At 37.9% G+C, this 24,913-nt stretch overlaps 2 protein-coding genes across 5 annotated transcripts in view; one reads left to right on the plus strand and one right to left on the minus strand.

The window, feature by feature from the left end:
• Positions 1-24,913, plus strand: part of fbxo25 (F-box protein 25) — a 31,178-nt gene that overhangs the window by 5,187 nt on the left and 1,078 nt on the right. For 3 of the 4 annotated variants that reach the window (XM_062034666.1, XM_062034665.1, XM_062034667.1), the window contains exons 3-10: positions 5,653-5,756; positions 11,785-11,834; positions 11,915-12,007; positions 12,107-12,200; positions 15,518-15,702; positions 15,823-16,005; positions 21,355-21,501; positions 23,163-23,186. In XM_062034666.1, coding sequence (XP_061890650.1) covers positions 5,653-5,756; positions 11,785-11,834; positions 11,915-12,007; positions 12,107-12,200; positions 15,518-15,702; positions 15,823-16,005; positions 21,355-21,501; positions 23,163-23,186 — 880 coding nt within the window. The remainder of the gene's footprint in view (positions 1-5,652; positions 5,757-11,784; positions 11,835-11,914; positions 12,008-12,106; positions 12,201-15,517; positions 15,703-15,822; positions 16,006-21,354; positions 21,502-23,162; positions 23,187-24,913) is intronic. The other variant, XM_062034668.1, reaches the window with a different exon arrangement.
• si:ch211-225h24.2 (uncharacterized protein LOC564539 homolog) overlaps positions 13,358-24,913 on the minus strand; it is a 74,020-nt gene continuing 62,464 nt past the window's right edge. The window contains exons 5-7 of the transcript XR_009824232.1: positions 15,807-15,994; positions 15,486-15,724; positions 13,358-14,465 (exon numbers count right to left, since the gene is read on the minus strand). The gene's annotated coding sequence lies outside the window, so the exon portion shown is untranslated. The remainder of the gene's footprint in view (positions 14,466-15,485; positions 15,725-15,806; positions 15,995-24,913) is intronic.

A 24,913-nucleotide genomic window follows, 5' to 3' on the forward strand; every position in this document is an offset into this window, starting at 1 on the left:
TTTACTGAGTGTTGTTAAAAGGAAAGGCCATGTAACACAGTGGTGAACATGCCCTTTCCCAACTACTTTGGCACGTGTTGCAGCCATGAAATTCTAAGTTAATTATTATTTGCAAAAAAAAATAAAGTTTATGAGTTTGAACATCAAATATCTTGTCTTTGTAGTGCATTCAACTGAATATGAGTTGAAAAGGATTTGCAAATCATTGTATTCTGTTTATATTTACATCTAGCACAATTTCCCAACTCATATGGGTTTGTACATGTCATTTTAATGCAATGACATGTAACTGCATTGTTTCAGAGCACAGCTAATAATGAAATCCCTCAAAGTTGCAAATAAATACATAAATTATCTTGGGTCTTAGCAGATGTATTTCAGGATGTAGTTAAACTATTCTCCTTTTTTTCCCCCCGCTGCTGCTTCTTGATGTCTTCCTCTGTCTCTAAGGAGATAGTTGTTTCCACGTGCAACATGTGTAAAAGGCTTGGCTGCTGCACGCCTCCCTTATAATTCAGCGAGACGGATCAGTGCCCTCCCCTGTCTTCCTGCCCGACCTCATAAATTAATGGAGACAAGGGGATTACAGTTAAACTCGCTCTCTTCAAGAAGTAGCCAATATGTGCACTCCACGACTATTTATTTTGGTATACCTGCACAATTGATTACGATACTGGAGCTAAACCAAAGTCCAATCCTAATTTTGTATTCTTATGATATCCCTTTTTAGCATCCCCTTTTGAAGGTACAGCCCCAGTGATAAAACATGGACCCCAAAATATGTTGAGGATTTTTTTTCTAAACACGGGTCATACAAGACACTGTTATTTAATTTACTTCTTTTTTTTGTCATCTTCTGTTTGTTGAAGATATCCGTTATTATTGTGTGAATGCTTTAACCCAGGGGTCGGCAACCCAAAACGTTGAAAGAGCCATATTGGACCAAAAATACCAAAAAAAATCTGTCTGGAGCCGCAAAAATTAAAAGCCGTATATAAGTCTTATAATGAAGGCAACACATGATATAAGTGTCTACATTAGCTATAATAGCCTACTATCAAAATGACTATGTGTTACAGGCTGAAGCAAATCTTTGTTGACAGAAATGTTGAAATTTAATATTTATTCTATACATTTTTACACAACATTAGGAAACATTGGTAAATCAGAGGCTACTCAGAAGGTGAGATGAGTCCTGGAAATGACTGGCTTTTAATGGCCAAAGGTATAATAGATGTGTGTGTGTCAAAGGAAACGGCACGCTGTCTTCTTTTAATAGATTTATTACAATCTTTGACAAGCTAAGTAATGTTTGCTGTGGTCTGTAACACACACAACTATCTGAAATGCAGCCAGTATTACATACAGATAATGTGTCATGAGACATGCAAAACTAAATTATATACAAAGAGGATAAAAGTAAAAGATATTTAATGAGCTCAAATATACCTACAAATGAGGCATAATAATAAGTTAAAGTTAAAGTACCAATGATTGTCACATTATTCTCTGCATTTGACCCATCACCCTTCTTCACCCCCTGGAAGGTGAGGGGAGCAGTGGGCATGATGCAATATGTACATACAGCTAGCCTAAATAGCATGTTAGCATTGATTAGCTTGCAGTCATGCACTGACCAAATATGCCTGATTAGCACTCCAACAAGTCAATAAGATCAACAAAGCGCATCTTTGTGCATTCACGCACAGCATGAAACTTTTGGTGGACAAAATTAGACAAAGAAGGAGTGGAAGATTTTACATGTAAACAAACTGTTGCATCACTGTCCACACTATGGTGAGTTCAAGAACTGCCGAAATTAGTCGGACAAAATGTTCACCAAATACTCTCATCAGTGAAGCATACACACAAACATATTAAACAGTGGACTTTCTAACAATTGGGAAGGTTTGTATAATGTTTGTCCTCAAACAAAAAACATACCAATAATAAAACTATTTTCCCCCCATCTTTTTCCATTTTCAATCCTTTTTTAAAAATGCTCCAGGGAGCCACTAGGGCGGCACTAAAACCCGCATGTGGCTCGAGAGCCGCGGGTTGCTGACCCCCGCCTTAACCCCTAAAAATTCCCAGTTTTTACAGTATTCATGATATTCCAAAATATTGGACAATGTAATTTCTCACTTACGGTTGCCATTTTTTCCCGCCTAAAAATAACCTTGACTGCAAGTATATATTCCACACTATCAAAAATTATATTTGTTGTAGTAAAAAAAAACATTTACTTAGTCTGAAATTAGCAAAAAACAATACTTTTGCCGAATTGCTCCCTTTAACATTCAACGTTGCACATGATTTTGACAGCTAGGCGGTTTGGCTGAGAGGTTTTTAACCCACTAATGTGGGTTCAAAACCCGGAAAGGACCAAAAAAAACATATCTTTTCTTAAAAAATGTTTACGTCTATGAGTCGTATAAATAAATACATTTTATTGTCAAGAAAAAACATTGATTTATATCCGAAATTAGCCAAAAAGGTAGTCCTGTCGCACACATATCTTTTTTTAACCAAAGCGGCAAAGTGTTTTGACAGCCTGACTTTAGTACAGCATGATCAAACCATTTCACAGTTAAACCGTTTCCACCTTTCTTTATACATTCCACAATAAGCATTCTTCAATATTCAAACTATTCCTACTGTACATTCAAACGCACAATTCCTACCGGTATTGTATTTTCTAGTTGTTGTATTTTGTTATATATGTATTAGGAACAAAAACAACATTAGAGCAACAAGGATTACCCTCAACATTTCTCAGAAGGAAACTTAAAAAATTACAATATAAATGAAGTACCGGTAGTTGAAAACTTCTAGAATTACTTTGTAAATATTGGACCATATTTGAAAGAAAATATCCTAGATCCCCTATCAGTTGAGGACTTGAATGACACCAGACAGAAAAATCCCAACTACATGTTCCTCATGGACATGACAGACGAGGAAATAATCAAAAATGTGTATTAATGTAAATTGAATCAATCAATCAATCAAAGATTATTTATATAGCCCTAAATCACAAGTGTCTCAAAGGGCTGCACAAGCACATCCTCGGCTTGAAGACTGAATATGATTGTATCAGAATTTATATAGAAAAGATTATTAAAGAGATTTCAGAACCAATAAAGTACATCAGTAACCTATAATTTCAAACAGGCAAATTCTTGAAAATAGCAAAAGTTGTACCGATTTATTAGACTGTAGGCAAACATCAGTTCCTTACTTGCACATTTCCTGAGAACATCGAACAACTGTTGGACAAATTCATAAATAAAAGTGTAACGACCAAGACGGATACAGAGCGAACATTCCAACATCTACGGCATTAATCGAAACAATGGAGAAAATTACCAATGTGATAGATTGTAAATAATGTGCAGCTGCAGTGTTTATGGACTTAACAAAAGCAATTGATACAATTAACCATAATATCTTAATTAACAAATTACATCGGTGTGGCATCACAGGGTTGGTCTTGAACTGGGTAAGAAGCTACTTATCCAACAGGAAGCAATACATTAAGCAAGGCAAACATACGTCTCGCCGCGTACAACAGGAATCAATACTGCGATCAAAATTGTTCAATCTCTATACCAGGGGTGTCAAACTCAAATACAGAGTGGGCCAGAATTTCAAACTGAACAAAGCCGCAGGCCAAGGTTGAAAAAATTAACCTTTTAATAGGGACCCAAACAAGTTTTGCATTGAATATTGAACAAGCAAGGCTTATATAACTTTATAGCGACATGCAAAATCGAGTTTCAAATAATAATTATAATAATTAAAAAATATCAATGGCATATCAAATAAAATTTAAATAAAAATTTAATGCCTCTTTTCTATGTGCAGCCTTCTGAGGTAAATATCAAAATAAAGTTTTTCCACAGGCTAATAATACATTTGAAAATAAAATAATAATGAATGAATCAAACATTCAAGCCTTGAAGTAGCAAGAGAAAGTGCATGAATAAAATGTTAATTATTGCTCAGTTTGCTACACTGATTTGCTTTAACACTGAATATGGAACAAGCAATAAAAGAATGAATGAATGAATGAAATAAGTTTATTTCGGTCATATAATCAACCATCAACCATTAACCATTTTGTGTGACCAGTTTAACAGTACAGATGAGGTGGGTGGGGTTGGGGGGTGGGGTTTGGGGGTAGCGGGGGGTTTATATTGTAGCGTCCCGGAAGAGTTAGTACTGCAAAGGGTTCTGGGTATTTGTTCTGTTGGGTTTATGTTGTGTTTATGTTGTGTTACGGTGCGGATGTTCTCCCGAAATGTGTTTGTCATTCTTGTTTGGTGTGGATTCACAGTGTGGCGCATATTTGTAACAGTATCAACATTTTTTATATGGCTACCGTCAGTATGATCTGTATGGCTGTTGACTACGTATAAGTATGTCTTGCAGCCCTATGTCTGTGTGTTTAAAAGCCGCATAATAATAATAATATGGGGAGTAAGTGAACGAGACGACAGGTGGAAGAGAATGCTAGGCATTGCCTTTTAAGGCACGCCTTCAATATAGGTGAGTCTCCCAAGAGTCTCCGGGGAAATTGGGAGTATTGTCAAGTATGTTAGCGGTGAATGCTGTGTTACAGCGGCACCGCCAGATGTAATGTTAATTTGATATTGCCTCAAGGGCCAAATGAAATTACTCGGCGGGCCACATCTGGCCCGCGGGCCAGAGTTTGACACCCATGCTCTATACAGTATAAATGTCATCTATCTGTCATTGTCATTGTGGAGGTTGCCCTCCTGGGGGTTCTTCAGACCACCAAGCACCGACATGAGAGCCCATTTCAGGGTTACAATATTGTTTTATTTTTCAATAAGTCTCTCAGTTGCTTTCCAGCAATTGTCTTTTTCCTCTTTCGCTCTCGCTCGCGCTCTGGCTCCAGCTCCAACCCCGTCTGTCCTCCTGGCTGCTGCTTATAACAGAGCGACAGGTGATTAGATAACAAGGCCCAGGTGGACCATCTACGCACCTGTCGCTGATTTCGAGGCCGGTCCTGGCACACCCCACTTCGCTGCAGGCCCGCAGGCCACGCCCCCCTCCACAGTCATATTTTAAAACTGTATTTGTTCTGTTTCCAGGCTCATATTTTTTTTTACACTGTCAAGCGTCTTTAAGGTTTTGAAAAGCGCAAAATGTATTATTATTTATTATTATTGTTATTATTATTATCTGTGGGCAGCACGGTAGGACAGGGGTTACTGCATGTGCCTCACAATACGAAGGTCCTGGGTTCAATCCCAGGCTCGGGGTCTTTCTGTGTGGAGTTTGCATGTTCTCCCCGTGACTGCGTGGGTTCCCTCCGGGTACTACGGTTTCCTCCCACCTCCAAAGACATGCACCTGGGGATAGGTTGATTGGCAACACTAAATTGGCCCTAGTGTGTGAATGTGAGTGTGAATGTTGTCTGTCTATCTGTGTTGGCCCTGTGATGAGGTGGTGACTTGTCCAGGGTGTACCCCGCCTTCCGCCCGAATGCAGCTGATATAGGCTCCAGCAGCCCCCGCAACCCCGAAAGGGACAAACGGTAGAAAATGGACGGATGGATTATTATCTGTAAAGTCACAAATAAATTATCACGCTGTTATTTAATGTACTCTCTTTTTTTGTCAGCTTCCCCTGCGACAACTCTGAACATCTGTTTGTTGAAGATATCTGTGAACTTGCCACCCCAAAAAGGAGGAAGGATTTCTACAACAACAACACTAAATCCCAGTGTGAGTTTTTGTGTCTTGGTAAGGAGCCAGATATTGGCCGGTATTTGCTTTCACCCCTGGAAAAAAATAGTCGGTGAGTCGTCTCATATTTAGGATGCCAAACAACTTTTCCCCAAGCAAGTCAAAACTTTTCTCCCTGTCACTCACATATGACCGAGACTTGATCCAAGAAAGTGTTTCAAAGCAAGTTAGCAAACAATATAATTAATATGCTAATTTGGATATAATGGTAAACTGGTCAATGAAACAGACTCAGCAAGCTAAAATTCGGATATTTAAAAAAATATATATGTATTTAGGTTGTTTTTTTTCATCTTAAAAAAAATTGTGAAAGATCTAGAGCAGGATGTCCCAAATAAATAAATAAAATATATATATATATAATTATTATTATTTTTTATTTTATTTTAATTTTTTAAAAATCTGTCCTTTCTAATCCATTTCCTACCGCTTGTTACCAGTGTTGGGACTAACGCGTTACAAAGTAACGCGTTACTGTAACGCCGTTAGTTTCGGCGGTAACTAGTAATCTAACGCGTTATTTTTTATATTCAGTAACTCAGTTACCGTTACTACATGATGCGTTACTGCGTTATTTTACGTTACTTTTTATGTAGTATGAAGTGTGTTTTATCGGAGCGCTGGCTGCAGTGTCGTCGTTCTGATTCTTCTTGTGTCACAAACCGGAGAAGAGAGACCTGCGCTCTTTGTGAGTGTCTGGGTGTGTGTGTGTGAGTGTGGGGAGGTGGAGGAGAGAGGGGGGGGGCGTGTCTGATCATGGCGGAGCCAGAAGTCGAGTTTATTAACATGGAGATATTTTCACTACTTTTCTTTTGTCGAGCACAAAGAAAACAACATTTTAGTTAAATGTAAATTGTGCTTTGGATCAAATATCCTATCTACTGCCCATAACAGCAATTCAAATCTGCTGAAACAAACTACATAAGCAACATGCTTCGACGTAGCTAGTAAAGAGAGACAGAGACTCCAAAGCCACTTCACCTCCAGCACCACCACTTAAGGATTAACTCTGCCTCTGCTCATCATTCAGCACTGAAGGTACACACACTCTGTCAATCAATGTTCCCTCTAATTGTTCATGTGTGAGCAAACGCAAAAACTCCCTGAGCATTCAGTGGAGCCCATGTGAGCAACATCAGACGTGCACACTGTGGCTACACCAGCAGCACACCTGTCCCAAACCTGACTAAATAACAAGTTACATCTCCATCCATTTTCTACCGCTTGTCCCTTTCGGAGTCGCGGGGGGTGCTGGAGCCTATCTCAGCTGCATTCGGGCGGAAGGCGAGGTACACCCTGGACAAGTCCCCACCTCATCGCAGGGCCAACACAGATAGACAGACAACATTCTCTTATTATTATAATCAAATGACAGCAGTCATTTCCATTTCTAATATAAGTGTTTAGGCCCACTTACAATGACAATAACAAAAAATATTGTTTTTCATGAACTGTGTACTTGTATTGTTTGTTTGGGTGGAGGTCCTGCTTTGGAAATAATTTGTACCCCTTTCAGACATTGCATTTAGTTCTCATTATAACATTCACATGTTGCACAATGAGATGTAAGCAGGGGATTTTGTGTACATTCCTGCAACTTCCTGTTTGCAAAATATATATTTTTATTAGTATTTATTTAATATACTAACAGCATTTCATGATTAATATTTATAAATTAAGATTCCTAATAAATGACACTAGAATAAGCACACATTTAATTGGTAAATCATAGAGTAACGACCTGGAATTACACTTTATGTGTGGTGTTGGAGTTGTCCGAATTTTTGTGTGGCTGTAAACGCATCACTGGCTAAGTGCCATATGTGCATGTGTTGGCGCAAGTGAGAAAGAGCGAGCGGCTGCTGTTCATATAACAACGTTGCTTTTGGTCTGGTTTGTACTGCAGAAAATGACCACTTTGGCTAGATATATTTTTTTTTACTAATGTTTTGGTGATGTGTTTATGACCGACAATAAAGAGTTTTGCTCAGTAAAGTGATCGATGGAATTCATGTCCTCAAAGCGTCTCGACAGACGTTACAATATTTGAACAATGATGACGAAAAGTGTTTTCTCTGTCGTGTCCGTGTCGTGTCGAAAATTGTTATGCGCTTATTTTTTTATTTGATTTTGTGCGTGGCATAGATTTGCCTTGCGCAGAGGACGCTTGAGCAGTGCGCAATTGCACAGCCTTAGAGGGAACGTTGCTGTCAATTCTCTTATATACTCTTTCATTCTAGACTTCTAGAGTGTTTGATTATCACATCACTCTAAATGTATAGACTATAAAGTTCACAAACATAAAGAGGGATGCTTGTGGGCCAGGCCAATCTTTCCTTATCTCTAAACTAAAACTGGGGAAATGTGTAGAGTGTTCTGGGCTTCAGACATGACTTTGTGTCAGAATTCCTTGAGGAAAAAATGCCTGGTTAGGCTTTGTGTATGTAGTGTGTGCCTTTCTTGCTTTACAGCTATGCTGTTATTATGCTGTTTGTTACTTATGTATGTTATGTTGCAGCTATTTAAAATAGTTTTGTCAATTTGTTCTGGCCAGAAACAAATTGGCCTTTGTAACATATCTTTGTCTTTGTGTGTTGTATGTAGACCACATTGCTTCGCAGAGTTCAGTGATGCAAATTGAGATTGTATTTTTCTCCAGTGCAATAACAGTACTGAAATGAAGGCTAAAAGGGCATTAATGGGAGCCTTAAAAAAATAAGAAAAAAAATAAGTAACTAAATAGTTACTTTTCACAGTAACGCATTACTTTTTGGTGTAAGTAACTGAGTTAGTAACTGAGTTACTTTTGAAATAAAGTAACTAGTAACTGTAACTAGTTACTGGTTTTCAGTAACTAACCCAACACAGCTTGTTACCCTCGGTGACTCCTTGCCGCTCAGGCAAATTATATTGTCTATAAATGCATTTTTCCCATAGATAACATGACATCATCGCACTCAGAATATATATATATATATGTATATATATATATATATATATATATATATATATATATATATATATATATATATATATATATATATATATATATATACACGTTAGGTCAGGAAAAAACACAGAGGCTATTTCATCCCTACAAGCCTGTTTTGCAGGTTTCCCTGCTCTTCAGGAGATTTAAAAAAAATATTTTAATGAAATCCTCTGAAGAGCAGGGAAACCTGCGAAACAGGCCTGTAGGGATGAAATAGCCTCTGTGTTTTTTCCTGACCTAACGTATATTCCGTTCTACCCTGGTATTGAGCACTGACTGTATAATGGATAAACCACAGTAACCTCGACTATATACACACACATATATATATATATACACTACTGTTCAAAAGTTTGGGGTCACATTGAAATGTCCTTATTTTTGAAGGAAAAGCACTGTACTTTTCAATGAAGATAACTTTAAACTAGTCTTAACTTTAAAGAAATACACTCTATACATTGCTAATGTGGTAAATGACTATTCTAGCTGCAGATGTCTGGTTTTTGGTGCAATATCTACATAGGTGTATAGAGGCCCATTTCCAGCAACTATCACTCCAGTGTTCTAATGGTTTCAATGTGTTTGCTCATTGGCTCAGAAGGCTAATTGATGATTAGAAAACCCTTGTGCAATCATGTTCACACATCTGAAAACAGTTTAGCTCGTTACAGAAGCTATAAAACTGACCTTCCTTTGAGCAGATTGAGTTTCTGGAGCATCACATTTGTGGGGTCAATTAAACGCTCAAAATGGCCAGAAAAAGAGAACTTTCATCTGAAACTCGACAGTCTATTCTTGTTCTTAGAAATGAAGGCTATTCCACAAAATTGTTTGGGTGACCCCAAACTTTTGAACGGTAGTGTATATATCTCTCTCTCTCTCTCTCTCTATATATATATATATATATATATATATATATATATATATATATATATATATATATATATATATATATATATATATATATATATATATATATATATATATATATATATATATATATATATATATATATATATATATATATATATATATATACATATATATATATCTATATATATATATATATATATATATATATAGATATATATACAGTATATATATATAGATATATATACAGTATATATATACATATATATCTAATATATATATATATATATATATATATATATATATATATATATATAGATATATATACAGTATATATATATATATATATATATATACACACAGTATATATATCTATATATATATATATATATATATATATATATATATATATATATATATATATATATACACAGCCAGATTTTTTTAACCCAATGCGGCCCCCGAGTCAAAAAGTTTGGGCACCCCTGATCTAGAGAGTTATGCGTGCAAACAAACATGTGACGTCAAGTGATTTTATCACAAGTGAGTCAGAGATTTTCTTCCCGTCTCTCAAAGTTTGGGTAAGTTAAAGGCCTACTGAAATGACATTTTTTTAGTCAAACGGGGATAGCAGATCCATTCTATGTGTCATACTTGATCATTTCGCGATATTGCCATATTTTTGCTGAAAGGATTTAGTAGAGAACATCGACGATAAAGTTCGCAACTTTTGGTCGCCGATAAAAAAAGCCTTGCCTGTAGTAGCGTGACGTCACAGGTTGAAAAGCTCCTCACATTTCCCCATTGTTTACACCAGCAGCGAGAGCGATTCGGACCGAGAAAGCGACGATTACCCCATTAATTTGAGCCAGGATGAAAGATTCGTGGATGAGGAACGTGAGAGTGAAGGACTAGAGTGCAGTGCAGGACGCATCTTTTTTCGCTCTGACCGTAACTTAGGTACAAGCTGGCTCATTGGATTCCACACTCTCTCCTTTTTCTATTGTGGATCACGGATTTGTATTTTAAACCACCTCGGATACTATATCCTCTTGAAAATGAGAGTCGAGAACGCGAAATGGACATTCACAGTGACTTCTATCTCCACGACAATACATCGGCGAAGCACTTTAGCTAACGGAGCTAACGTGATAGCATCGGGCTTAACTGCAGATAGAAACAAAAGAAATAAACCCCTGACTGGAAGGATAGACAGAAAATCAACAATACTATTAAACCACGGACATGTAACTACACGGTTAATGCTTTCCAGCCTGGCGAAGCTTAACAATGCTGTTGCTAACGACGACGCCATTGAAGCTAACTTAGCAACGGGACCTCACAGAGCTATGCTAAAAACATTAGCTATCCACCTACGCCAGCCAGCCCTCATCTGTTCAACAACACCCGTGCTCACCTGCGTTCCAGCGATCGACGGAGCGACGAAGGACTTCACCCGATCATAGATGCCGTCGGCGGCTAGCGTCAGATAGCGCGTCTGCTATCCAAGTCAAAGTCCTGGTTGTGTTGCTGTAGCCAGCCGCTAATACACCGATCCCACCTAAAGCTTTCTTCTTTGCCGTCTTCATTGTTCATTAAACAAATTGCAAAAGAATCACCAACACAGATGTCCAGAATACTGTGGAATTTTGCGATGAAAACAGAGCTTTTTGTATTGTATACAAAGTGTCCGAATACTTCCGTTTCAACGATTGACGTCACGCGCATACGTCATCATACATAGATGTTTTCACCCGGAAGTTTAGCGGGAAATTTAAAATTGCACTTTATAAGTTAACCCGGCCGTATTGGCATGTGTTGCAATGTTAAGATTTCATCAGACTGCGTGGTCGGTAGTAGTGGGTTTCAGTAGGCCTTTAAAAGATAGGAGGAGGTTCTAATTACGATTTTAAGATAATGACGAACAGCAGCTCAGGAATAGTAGATCCTTTTTTTAGCACAATCTACCAGTTTTTATTTCACTGATATTAAAAACAGAATTTTATTTGAAAAAAAAAAAAATTTGTTCTTAAAAAATATTTATTCATAAATAGGTCTTGAAAACAACGGGTGTCTTATATTTAGATTGGTCTTGTATGAGGTCATTATGGTAATTTGCTGTCTTTTTTTTTCATCCTTTTGCAGTTTCTTTCAGGGATAAATGGATCTATGTGCAGAAAGGCAGCACAAAAGAAGTGAGTACTGGATCCTCTATGAAATCGCATATCACATTTGTTGAAGTGAAATTAAAACATTGTCATGTTACTACCCACAGCGCCACGGGTACTGCACTCTCGGCGAAGCGCTAAACCGCCTGGACTTTTCCAGTGCCATCCATGACTTGAGACGATTCAACTACGTGACAAAAGTGAGCAGCCGCGATCTCTTCTTTCTGTTTCAGCGTAATCAGCCATTTTCCTGTCTTAACCGTGTCTCTTTCTCTCTCTCTGTTGTTTGTGCTACGTAGCTTTTCCAGTTGATAGCCAGATCCCAGCTGACGTCATTGAGCGGAGCCGCGCAGAAAAACTACTTTAACATTCTTGAGAAAATTGTACGAAAGGGTAAGTATTTTACACTCACATACACCAGTTTTAACGCCATTTCTGCTCCTTCTGAGGCACATTTTTACGAAAACGTTTCAGTAGAATTCTGAATAGGATTTACTCATATGTTGCATACTGTACTTGTAGAAACTTCTGTATTTATTATCCAGCTGGCCACAAGGAGGCATTAAAGGATTTTTTGATCTTCTCTTGACATAATAACTTTGAGATCTATTCCAATTTGTGCAGCAAGGTGGTGTAGTGTTTAGCATGTCTGCTTTAGAGTCAGGAGGTGTGGGTTTTAACCTCCATTGAAGCATCTCTGCATGGAATTTGCATGTTCTTCTTGTGCTTTGTTTATGGCATTAAAACACTGCCAAAATCATTGCGCATAAAAACCACACTGCATGCTAGTGGCCTCTTTGTTTGGACCCATGTCGCACATACATGGACTCTGTTTACTCGTGTGCGGCGTCTTTTTGACCGCGCGTGGACTCTGTTTAACTCTGCCTTTCGCCTGAAGTCAACTGGGATAGGCCAGGATAGGATTTTTTATACGGCAGCACTGGTGGAAGAGGGGTTAGTGCATCTGCCTCACAATACGAAGGTCCTGAGTAGTCATTAGTTCAATCCCGGGCTCGGGATCTTTCTGTGTGGAGTTTGCATGTTCTCCCCGTGACTGCGTGGGTTCCCTCCGGGTCCTCCGGCTTCCTCCCACCTCCAAAGACATGCACCTGGGGATAGGTTGATTGGCAACACTAAAAATTGGCCCCAGTGTGTGAGTGTGAATGTTGTCTGTCTATCTGTGTTGGCCCTGCGATGAGGTGGTGACTTGTCCAGGGTGTACTCCGCCTTCCGCCCAATTGTAGCTGAGATAGGCTCCAGCAACCCCCCGCGACCCCAAAAGGGACACGCGGTAGGAAATGGATGGATGGATGGAAGGATTTTTTATATTTTCAAAATGTAATGCTTAACATGCTACCTATGTATAAATTGACATTCTAAAATTAATGTGCAGTATTATGAGAAAATGTCTCCAAATCTATGACTGGTTCAGGATGTACCATGAAGAGATGTCCTGATCCAATAGTGATATAAGTATCTGTCATGACCTGTGCTGATGGTCATGTCATGTTATGCTTTTGTTGTTATTCTCCAAGGTTTTGTGTTTAGTTTTGCGGTCCTTGCATTCCTTTGTCTAATTTCTTGTTGCTAAGGGGGTCTGAGTATATCATCATCAATCTTTATTGCAGACCTTAAGATCCATTTAAACATATAAAAACAGAATATAATACATTAAAAACAAAACAATAAAACATACATTAAAAACAAAACAATAAAACATAAAAACAATAAAAACATAAAACCCAAATGTCAGTTTCTAACATACAAACATGTGTGCCAATGATTCCACAGTCCAGATGAGTACTTAACAGAACTGCGGCCAGAGTTCGTTAACACAGAGATTATGTCATTTTCAGATTAAGATACCCTACACATAAACTTATACATAATGTTGCGTAGCAACGCTGAAAAAGTGGGCACCCCAACACTAACAAACATCTGGCTTGCACTGGAGCTTCTTGGAATTCCCAGGAGAAAACTCATACAGTCACTATAAGCAACCTGCAGTTTCTGTATACTTTTCTGCTTATACTTTACCCACAGGGGGGCAGTATACAGAGGAGTGCAATAGGCTCTGAATAAGTTTATCTTTACAACATATGTACAATAATAAAATTTCTTTCTCAGCATGTTGGCTTGGGCATACAGCATACGCCGCTGTCTGTATAGATCATCATATACATACCCGACTTCTGTTTCTCGATTAGTGTCCCCACCTGCTGCCGCCACTAATCACGCTCCACTATAGCACGCCCCATTATAGCACCGTCTCGCCGTTCACTCGGGGCAGGTCCATTGTTAGCTCTATGCGACAGGTACGTTTATGTTGTCGTACTGCTTGCTACATGCTGCATACGTTATATCCAGCTTTTTTCAAGACAGTTTAAATTTGTTGAGTTGCAAAACTCGCACAGCTTTTTCTGTGCTTTCCGTGCGCTTCCGAGCGGCACGTCATCTTACTTTTTTGTTGTATGGAATTAAATACTTGCTTACCTGCACACTGCTTCTGCCGCCTCCTGCCTTTCCTTCCACATCCTGAGAACCCGACCCGGACCATAACAGTATCGGATGATATTGGCTTGTATGTAAAATCTCAGTAAAAGCGCTCAGATACAAGCTGTCCTGCAGGTGTTTACTTGCGCAAAGCCAGACAGCCACCTATAAGCACACAAGGGTGGTATTTTCTTGTGATTTAGTGAAGTCATTTACAAAAGGTAAACATGGTAGGCCATAGGCTACTAGGAGCTAGCAGCTACACAACAGATTAGCACACAATAGCACACAAGCTTGACATAAGTAATAGGTGTCCTTAATTAACAATATTGCAGTCTAAAACACAACATTTGTCATAATAAAGAAGTATCAAATAAATATAGTTGCATATTATTAACACATACAAAGTTTTCAAGGCAGATGTGTATTAGAAAGTATCCAGTGGCATAACGTGTCCGCATCATTCAATTTACTGCAAAATAAGCTTAACTTAATGAACTATTATGGCCACTAGGCATCACCAAAATTTTTTTTTGAAATTACTACTTTACTTCAACTGAAAGACAGCATAAGTGCATTCCAGACGATTAATAATAAATAGGTTAGTGTTTTTCAAACTAACAGTTGTTCTCTGAATGATTTTACTTGATCAAGCCCTTTCGAACATTCCACGTTACAAAATATAAAAGTATGAACTACGATTCGGACTGAAATCCTTTTGGATGAATATCGGTATCAGCCAAAACTCTTAGGCTGCAATATAGGTAATGTATCGGAAGTGAACATTTGTCCTACGGACCGGGGGGTTGGGGGGGGGGTTTTGTCATAAAAAAATACAATCATGTGTGCTTACGGACTGTATCCCTGCAGACTGTATTGATCTATATTGATATATAATGTAGGAACCAGAAATATTAATAACAGAAAGAAATAACCCTTTTGTGCGAATGAGTATAAATGGGGAAGGGAGGTTTTTTGGGTTGGTGCACTAATTGTCAGTGTATCTTGTGTTTTTTATGTTGATTTAATAGAAATAAAAAAAATATATTTTTATTTTTTATTTTTAAAATTTCTTGTACCAATCGATCCACGGACCGGTACCGGGCCGCAGCCCGGTGGTTGGGGACCACTGTACTATATAACATGCTATCTTTATATACTGAATAGCTTATTTTGGATGCTTACGGTAATCCAATGTCATTTTATGATGGTTGTAGTTGAAGAGGACCAGTACAATCCACGCCTTGTCAAGGAGCTCCTGCAGGATCTCAGCTCCACGCTGCACAGTTTGACGCTCCACGTGGGGAGGTGCGTGCTGGTAGGCAACGTCAACATCTGGCTGTATCGTCTAGAGAACATCCTCAAGTGGCAGCAGCAGCTCACAGACCTACAGATCCCCAAGGTAGATGACCTGTCCGCATCAGCTGACGTGTCAGAGTTACATCGTTATGCAAACCTCTGATGCAATGCAAGAGTTGTAATTATGTGTGGAAAATGTATCCAAACCTTTTTTTCCCTGCAGCAAATGTGCAATGGCATGTCGTTCAGCGACTTGCCGCTGCATATGCAGAACAAAATCCTCTACAATCTGTCTGACGCCTGTGACATCCTCAACCTGGGACAGGCCACGCCTACGCTGCACATCCTCAGTGAGAACAGGATACTGTGGAAGAAGCTATGCCACTTCCATTTCTCTGACAGACAGGTAAAAAACACAAAATACAAATACTGTTGTACCTCAGTTAAAGAGTTCCCCAACTCAAGACTGTTTTTAGATAAGAGCTGTCTCTCAGCTAATTGTTAGCAAGCAAAAATTTGACCGACAAGTATCCCCTCATTGGTTTGTGAGGCAAATGTCTCTGTGAACCCCGTACGAACCGCACAAAACATCCGGTCTTACTCGCTAGCATTAGCTCATAGCTAGAGATGGACATAACTTTGTTTTCCAACCATGTCAAGTAATAAAGTGAGTGTGAAGAAGACAAAGTGAATTATATTCATTGAATTAAAAACTAAATAATCAAAAACATGCCGGAACGTGTCGCCAAGGAAGCAATTTGAGCGTATCATTGCATTATATTTAGCAGAATGAGCCTGACACCAACCGAGAATGTTAAACTAATATTTAAACAGCAGACATTTATCCATGAAAATATGGAAACGCTGCTGGTGGTGTGTTTGAAGGAAAAAAAAAAACACCTGGAAGGTGATACCATAAATGTCTACTTTCCAAAGTAAATACTGTATTTTTCGGACTATAAGTCGCAGTTTTTTTCAGTTTGGCCGGGGGTGCGACTTATACTCAGGAGCGACTTATGTGTGAAATTATTAACACATTACCGTAAAACATCAAATAATATTATTTAGCTCATTCACGTAAGAGACTAGACGTATAAGATTTCATGGGATTTAGCGATTAGGAGTGACAGATTGTTTGGTAAACGTATAGCATGTTGTATATGTTATAGTTATTTGAATGACTCTTACCATAATATTTTACGTTAACATACCAGGTACGTTCTCAGTTGGTTATTTATGCGTCATATAACATACACTTATTCAGCCTGTTGTTCACTATTCTTTATTTATTTTAAATTGCCTTTCAAATGTCTATTCTTGGTGTTGGGTTTTATTAAGATTAAAGATTAAAGATTAAAGTACCAATGATTGTCACACACACACTAGATGTGGTGAAATTTGTCCTCTGCATTTGTCCCATCCCCTTGGGGAGCAGTGGGCAGCAGCGGCGCCGCGCCCGGGAATCATTTTGGTGATTTAACCCCCAACTCCAACCCTTTGTTGCTGAGTGCCAAGCAGGGAGGTTATGGGTCCCATTTTTATAGTCTTTAGTATGTCAAATACATTTCCCCAAAAATGCGACTTATATATGTTTTTTTCTTTCCTTATTATGCATTTTCGGCCGGTGCGACTTACACTCCGGAGCGACTTATAGTCCGAAAAATACGGTAATACTGTACATTACTTTTATGTTACTTCATAAAACTTTAGTAGTTGTAGTTGTTTGTAGTACATTCTATTGTATTGTTTTTATACAATATTTATTATTTTTTAAATTGTTAAAATTGTGCTGTTTTGAGTGTCCAAGTACTCATTAAACTAATTTCAATGGGAGATGTTGATTAGAGATACAAGTATTTTGAGTTAAGGGCTCTGTCACACAACCAATTAGGCTTGTTATTTGAGGTACTACTGTATTATTTTAAAGGGGAACTGCACTTTTTCGGTATTGTGCCTATTCTTAAGTGAGACAAGCGCACATATGCATTTATTTATTTTTTATGCATTTTAAATAAATGCGAGCAAAAATCAGCTAACAATGGAAGCGATGGGATTCCCTCTGTTCTGCCTATAAAGTGCTCTAAAAAACATCCCAAAACCTCCATTATTGTTTTATATACATGCTGTAAGTATGTATGTAATGTCATAATAAGCATACTTATAATAACATGTAATTAATATTTACGTATTTTGCTAATTTTAAGCATACTGCGGCACATTCATTTGAGACGTATCACAGCTTTCACTATTTCTTTCACCAACAACAACACTAACATGGCAGACTTTAATGCAAGACAACAAAGACTACTTTGGGACAAATGATGATCCAGAACCTTAAATTTTTGAGCCTGAATATATGGAAGCTACACGTTTTAAAAGCTGTGTGCTAAACAGATCCATATTTAGTGAATTACTAAGCATCATTTAGCAGTATTGCTAAGTGCTAAGCAAGAAATACAAACTACAAACACAATAAATGCAATCACTTACTGTACAATGTCTGCTCACTAGGATACTGACTAATGGGAATTTTCATGTCTTCCCTTTTATGTGAATTAATCATAATCCTCACGCAGGTAAACCAAAAAAAAGGTAGGCGCAAACAAGTGTCTTTTAGTGTCTTTCTCGCCCTGTCTGGGTCTGTTGAATGTTATGTTTTGTTCAGTTTATGGCAACAACCTTCTAATATACAAGTGAGAGGCATGATTCATAGCATTTATAGCAGATTCTCAGCATCAGCAGCTCAGCATGTCAATAATGTAGCTGCATAAGCTAGTTACCACTATGATAACGGCATCGCTAACGCTTATTATAACAATATTGCGCATACTTGGTTATTACTTAGTTTACAAGATGTAAATGTCAAATTGTTGACGGTTTTGGGATGTTTTTAGAGTTTAGGTTTTATAGGCGCAAAAGAGTACTTCCGTTGTTAGCCGCCCCACACTTGCCTTATTTTACGAATTAGAATACATTAAAAAATAAAAACATGTGTTCTTGTCTTACATAGGGTTTGCCCCTAAAGGGACATGGGGGAAAAACATTTTTTAGATTATGCATCTCGTGCGCACGAGAAACTATCTTGTGCGCACGCAAAAGTTTCTCGTGCTCACAAGATACATATCTCGTGCGCACAAGATAGTTTCTCGAGCGCACAAGATAGTTTCTGGAGCGCACGAGATATGTATCACGTGCGCACGAGAAAGCATTGGATGCATGCGCGTGGTGTGAGGTGTGTGTCAAAATGCCAGTTTAGGAGTTAATTCGGCTGTATTTCCAACTAAGACTTTCCCCCATAATCTGCCGTTGCTCAGCAGTTTTGCTCCCTGTTATTAAAAAAGGTTGGCAGCAGTAGATTTATTCATGTTCCTTCAAATGCGGAATATACCTGAAAATGTCATCAACAAACTAAAAGATGACAAGGTGAGGATACTTATTAACTTTTATATAAAGTAAGAAATAGCCTACTTTTAATATTGCTATTTTACTGCGGCTTAGTTGGAAATACAGCCGAATTAACTCCTAAACTGGCATTTTCACACACACCTCAAACCACGCGCACGCATCCAATGCTTTCTCGTGTGCACGAGATAGTTTCTTGAGGGCACGAGATAGTTCCTCTTGCGCACAAGAAACTTAAACATTTTTTTTCCCCATGTCCCTTTAGGGGCTCCGTAGGTTTGTGAATGATAGGCAAAATTGTCCAAAGTGCAGTTTCCCTAGTCTAAATGTTTGTGTATGGGAGTTCTACAACTGACCACAAGATGGCAGCATTGCTCCAATGTCTATACAGTTTTTAAAGGCCTACTGAAATGAATTTTTTTTATTTAAACGGGGATAGCAGATCTATTCTATGTGTCATACTTGATCATTTCGCGATATTGCCATATTTTTGCTGAAAGGATTTAGTATAGAACAACGACGATAAAGATTGCAACTTTTGGTATCTGATAAAAAAAAGGCTTGCACCTACCGGAAGTAGCGTGACGTAGTCAGTTGAACATATACGCAAAGTTCCCTATTGTTTACAATGATGGCCGCATGAAGTGAGAGAGATTCGGACCGAGAAAGCGACAATTTCCCCATTAATTTGAGCGAGGATGAAAGATTTGTGGATGAGTAAAGTGCAAGTGAAGGACTAGTGGGGAGTTGAAGCTATTCAGATAGGGAAGATGCTGTGAGAGCCGGGGGTGACCTGATATTCAGCTGGGAATGACTACAACAGTAAATAAACACAAGACATATATATACTCTATTAGCCACAACACAACCAGGCTTATATTTAATATGCCACAAATTAATCCTGCATAAAAACACCTGCGTGTTTGTTATGCTAGCTCCTAGCTCCTCTGCTAGCTCCTAGCTCCATAGAACACGCCAATACAATTCAAACACCTGATCAACACACACAATCACTCAGCCCAAAAGACCGTTTACCTAACCCAAGGTTCATAAAGCTTATATATTTTTAAAAAGTTACGTACGTGACGCGCACATACGGTCAAGTTATCGAATGTTTAGCAGCCAAGGCTGCATACTCACGGTACCTGATATTCAGCTGGGAATGACTACAACAGTAAATAAACACAAGACATATATATACTCTATTAGCCACAACACAACCAGGCTTATATTTAATATGCCACAAATTAATCCTGCATAATAACACCTGCGTGTTTGTTATGCTAGCTCCTAGCTCCTCTGCTAGCTCCTAGCTCCATAGAACACGCCAATACAATTCAAACACCTGATCAACACACACAATCACTCAGCCCAAAAGACCGTTCACCTAACCCAAGGTTCATAAAGCTTATATATTTTTAAAAAGTTACGTACGTGACGCGCACTTACGGTACGGTACGTGTTATGCTAGCTCCTAGCTCCTCTGCTAGCTCCTAGCTCCATAGAACACGCCAATACAATTCAAACACATGATCAACACACACAATCACTCAGCCCAAAAGACCGTTCACCTAACCCAAGGTTCATAAAGCTTATATATTTTAAAAAAGTTACGTACATACGCAAAAAAAAGCCAAAGCTGCATACTCACAGTAGCACGTCTGCGTCTTTGTCATCCAAATCAAAGTAATCCTGGTAAGAGTCTGTGTTGTCCCAGTTCTCTACAGGCGTCTGTGTATCCAAATCAAAAGTCCTCCTGGTTAGAGTCTCTGTTATCCGAGTTCTTCCATCTTGACTGCATCTTTCGGGAATGTAAACAAAGAAGCGCCGGCTGTGTACTGTTGTGGCTGACTACGTTCGAAAAATACGTCCATTTCGCACCGACAACTTTCTTCTTTGCTTGCTTGGCTTCCTTCTCCATAATGCAATGAACATGATTGAAACAGATTCACGAACACAGATGTCCAGAATACTGTGGAATTATGAAATGAAAACAGAGCTTTTTCGTATCGGCTTCAATGTGGAAGGCATACCCGTGTTCGCCGGGCTACGTCACACGCATACGTCATCCTCAGAGGCGTTTCGAACCGGAAGTTTAGCGGCAAATTTAAAATGTCACTTTATAAGTTAACCCGGCCGTATTGGCATGTGTTATAATGTTAAGATTTCATCATTGATATATAAACTATCAGACTGCGTGGTCGGTAGTAGTGGGTTTCAGTAGGCCTTTAAGCTCCCATCCGTTTCTCCCAGTCCTATTTAACGTTAATGATTACACTTTGCTCCTGTTCTGCATGATTTCCCATGTGTTTTAGAAGTATTTAAGTTTGTGTGTTTTCCTGGGGGGTTCTAGCCATTCTCGAGAAATTTGGCCTTGGCCAAGAGTCACAGCGTGGACTGGAAGTTGTTGTACTTCACCCTTCAGAAGCAATACCCCGTGAAGGAGCAGTACGGAGACACTTTGCACTACTGCAAACATTGTAGCATCCTCTTTTGGAAGGTAAGGCGAGGGAGAGGACATCCATTTTATTTGGATTTTTAACCATGAGTGCAGGGGTGCCCACACTTTTTCCACTGAGGGCCAAGACTGACAAATCAATGGATGCAGCGGTCATTTTGGTAGTTTTCACATTCAAAATCAGTACAATATATATATATATATATATATATATATATATATATATATATATATATATATATATATATATATATATATATATATATATATATATATATATATATATATATATATATATATATATATATATATATATATATATTTGTTTAAAGACCTAGAAAATGCAATTTTGGTAATATTTTTGTGTGAATGCTGAAGAGCCAAAGCCGAGCTGAAATGCTAATAGTCAGCACGCTGGCCAAATAACGTAGAGTAACAAAAAATATGAGCAAAATAAGATAAAATAGCAAGCATGCTAACTTTACAATGCTAACAATAAAATGCTTACATCTTGCATTAGTGAAATACCAAAAGATATGACATTGCTTGATTAGCTAAAAAAAAACTATTGAGCATATTAATAATGTTAGCATGCTGAAATGCTAGCTTTAACATGCGTCAAGTACCAAAATGTATTACTCTGGTGAAAAAGAAAGGTGTTTAAAATGCTAGCCTGCTAACATTAGACCTCCATCAACGTTTTATATACACCAGGGGTGTCAAACGTACGGCCGGGTACGGATAAGTTTGCAACTATAAAAATGAGCCGAAATTTTTGAATGAAAGAAACTGCTGTTCTAAATGTGTCCACTAGATGTTGCAATAGCAATTATTTGTATCTGTAGATTATGCTACATATGTTCAAAATAAACCACATGTTGTTAGTGCACCAGTGGAGGAAAATGAACAAACTACATAAATAGTATCCTGTAATTTGATTTTGATATTATTTGTTTATCTTCATAGATTGAAAATTAACACCAATGAGTTGACTGATGAACATTATCACATAAATTATTCAGAAAGTATAAATAACGACAAATAAAGATAGAATACTATTAATTGCAACATGTAAGTGTAAAAAAAAAAAACAATAACATTATGATTTGTTGTTTTCTTTGTTTAAAAATGAAATCTGAATTTGTCTATATTTTTAAGTTATCGTGCCGTGATTTTACCAGTCCGGCCCACTTGGGAGTAGATTTTTTCTCCATGTGGCCCCCGATCTAAAATTAGTTTGACACCCCTGATATACACGCTGCAAGTACACATGTAATGTAGTAACAGGCACCAAACAGTTTTCCACAGTAGATTTCAAAGAAGATTGTACCAACTCCCAAAATATGACTGAGGGGTATACCTACAAAATTAACCCCCCCAAAAAAAGGTAGCGTACTAACGTTAGCATACTACCTGGGTATTATTCGTAACAATATTTACGCTGAGGTCTATATTTGCAAAATTGGAAAAAGATGCTAATATTAAAACGCTAACGGTTAAAAAAGTAGCTACGAGCTGCAGTTTGGACACCCCTACACTAGAGTTACAACGTTTATAAATAAATCATTTGAGGAATCATTATTGTTTCTTTTTTTCTTGTTTCCTTCCCACTCCCAAATCTATGGTTCTCCCTGCAGCCTTCTCAATATGCATTTTAACTTTTCTGCTCTCCTTGCTCCTCTCCTCCTCCCCAACTCCTTAAGGATCGGCTGGCATTGTTATTCAAGGTACCATCCATCTCTGAGATGATCTCCTTTAGAATTGATCATCCTGTTAATGCTGAACTTGATCATCAACAGTCACTAAACACACCATCCCATTTTCTCGTCCTCCTCCTCGGGGCCGGGCCTAGGCGTTTTGTGGGGCCTAAAAAAAGTTTTCTTTGCGCCTTAATATCAGTTTTAACAGTGGCGGGCCGTGCGTTTCCCACCTTGGCCTTCAGTGATGTCCGACTTCAATGATTACCTCTCAAAATACCATCATTGATGTCACCACATGACCATTGCTGGAGAAATACTATACAGGAACTAGGGTTGTACGGTATTCCGGTATTAGTATTGTACCGCGATACTAATGAATCATATTCGGTACTATATCGCCTCTGAAAAGTGCCGGTTTATGTTTATAAACCCAGGAAATATGTCCCTGGACACATAAGGACTTTGAATATGACCAACGTAGGATCCTGTAACGACTTGGTATCGGATTGATACCCAAATTTGTGGTATCATCCAAAACTAAAGTAAAGTATCAAACAACAGTAAAATAAGTGATTATTACATTTTAACAGAAGTGTAGATAGAACATGTTAAAAGAGAAAGTAAGCAGATATTAACAGTAAATGAACAAGTATATTAATATTTAATTTTCTACCACTTATTTTTAATAATTTTGACAAAATAATAGAATGGAAAATTACACAATATATTACTGCATACGTCAGCAGCTAAATTAGGAGCCTTTGTTTGCTTACTTACTAATAAAAGACGAGTTGTCTTGTATGTTCACTATTTTATTTAAGGACAAACTTGCAATATGAAACATATGTTTACTGTATCGTAAGATTTTTTGTTAAAATAAAGCCAATAATGCAATTTTTTTGTGGTGTCCTTTATTTAAGAAAAGTACTGAAAGTACCGAAAAGTATCGAAAAAAAATTGGTACCGGTACCAAAATATTGGTATCGGGACAACTCTAACAGGAACACATTTACGCCCTACTGGGCTTGGAAACACATCAACAGTGTACAAGACGGGTTATTTTCTGGCGCATTTAAAAATCAATTAAAACGCATCAGCAATTAAAACATATCTTATGTGGTACTGTCAAAATTAAAATAGCAAAAAACATATTAAAGGTGAATTTTTTTTATATTTGAACTCACAATTTGCACCCATTCGACACCGTATAAGCCAGTGGCACCCCTCGTAGTCGGCTTTTTCATCGCCAGAACAGCTGAGCATCGTCTCACAAAATGTAGTTTCTCTTTAAATATCTTTCTTGAAAATGGCCTCGCAAATATACATCTGCCATTGATTCTGAAGGCCTCTGCAGATTTGGTACAGCATGGCAACATAAGCTAGCTGAATCCTGATTGGATACAAACTAAAACTAAAAACAACAGCACTGGAAAGAGCATAATATGACATGAAAATAATATGAATACTTTTAGATATTTAGGGAAAGAAAATAAAAAAATATTTGTAACTTTATCGGACTTCGAAGTTTGTGGCTTGTAAAGGTGACTATGTGGATGTTATTTCATGTCTATAAAAAAAAACAAAAAAAAAACATTTATACTTAAAATCTCTTGATTTTACTGTATTACTTTTGGTGACCAGAAGTAGATTTGCCTAAGTGTGAGCTATCCTCTGCTCATGAGCTTATTAGTTAATCAGCTTCACCTTTGCTTTCAAGTTTACACGTGTTTTAATACGAGCCAACGTTTAGTAGA

The sequence above is a fragment of the Entelurus aequoreus genome, linkage group LG23 (genome assembly GCF_033978785.1).
Source record: "Entelurus aequoreus isolate RoL-2023_Sb linkage group LG23, RoL_Eaeq_v1.1, whole genome shotgun sequence".
NCBI classification, from domain to species: Eukaryota; Metazoa; Chordata; class Actinopteri; order Syngnathiformes; family Syngnathidae; genus Entelurus; species Entelurus aequoreus.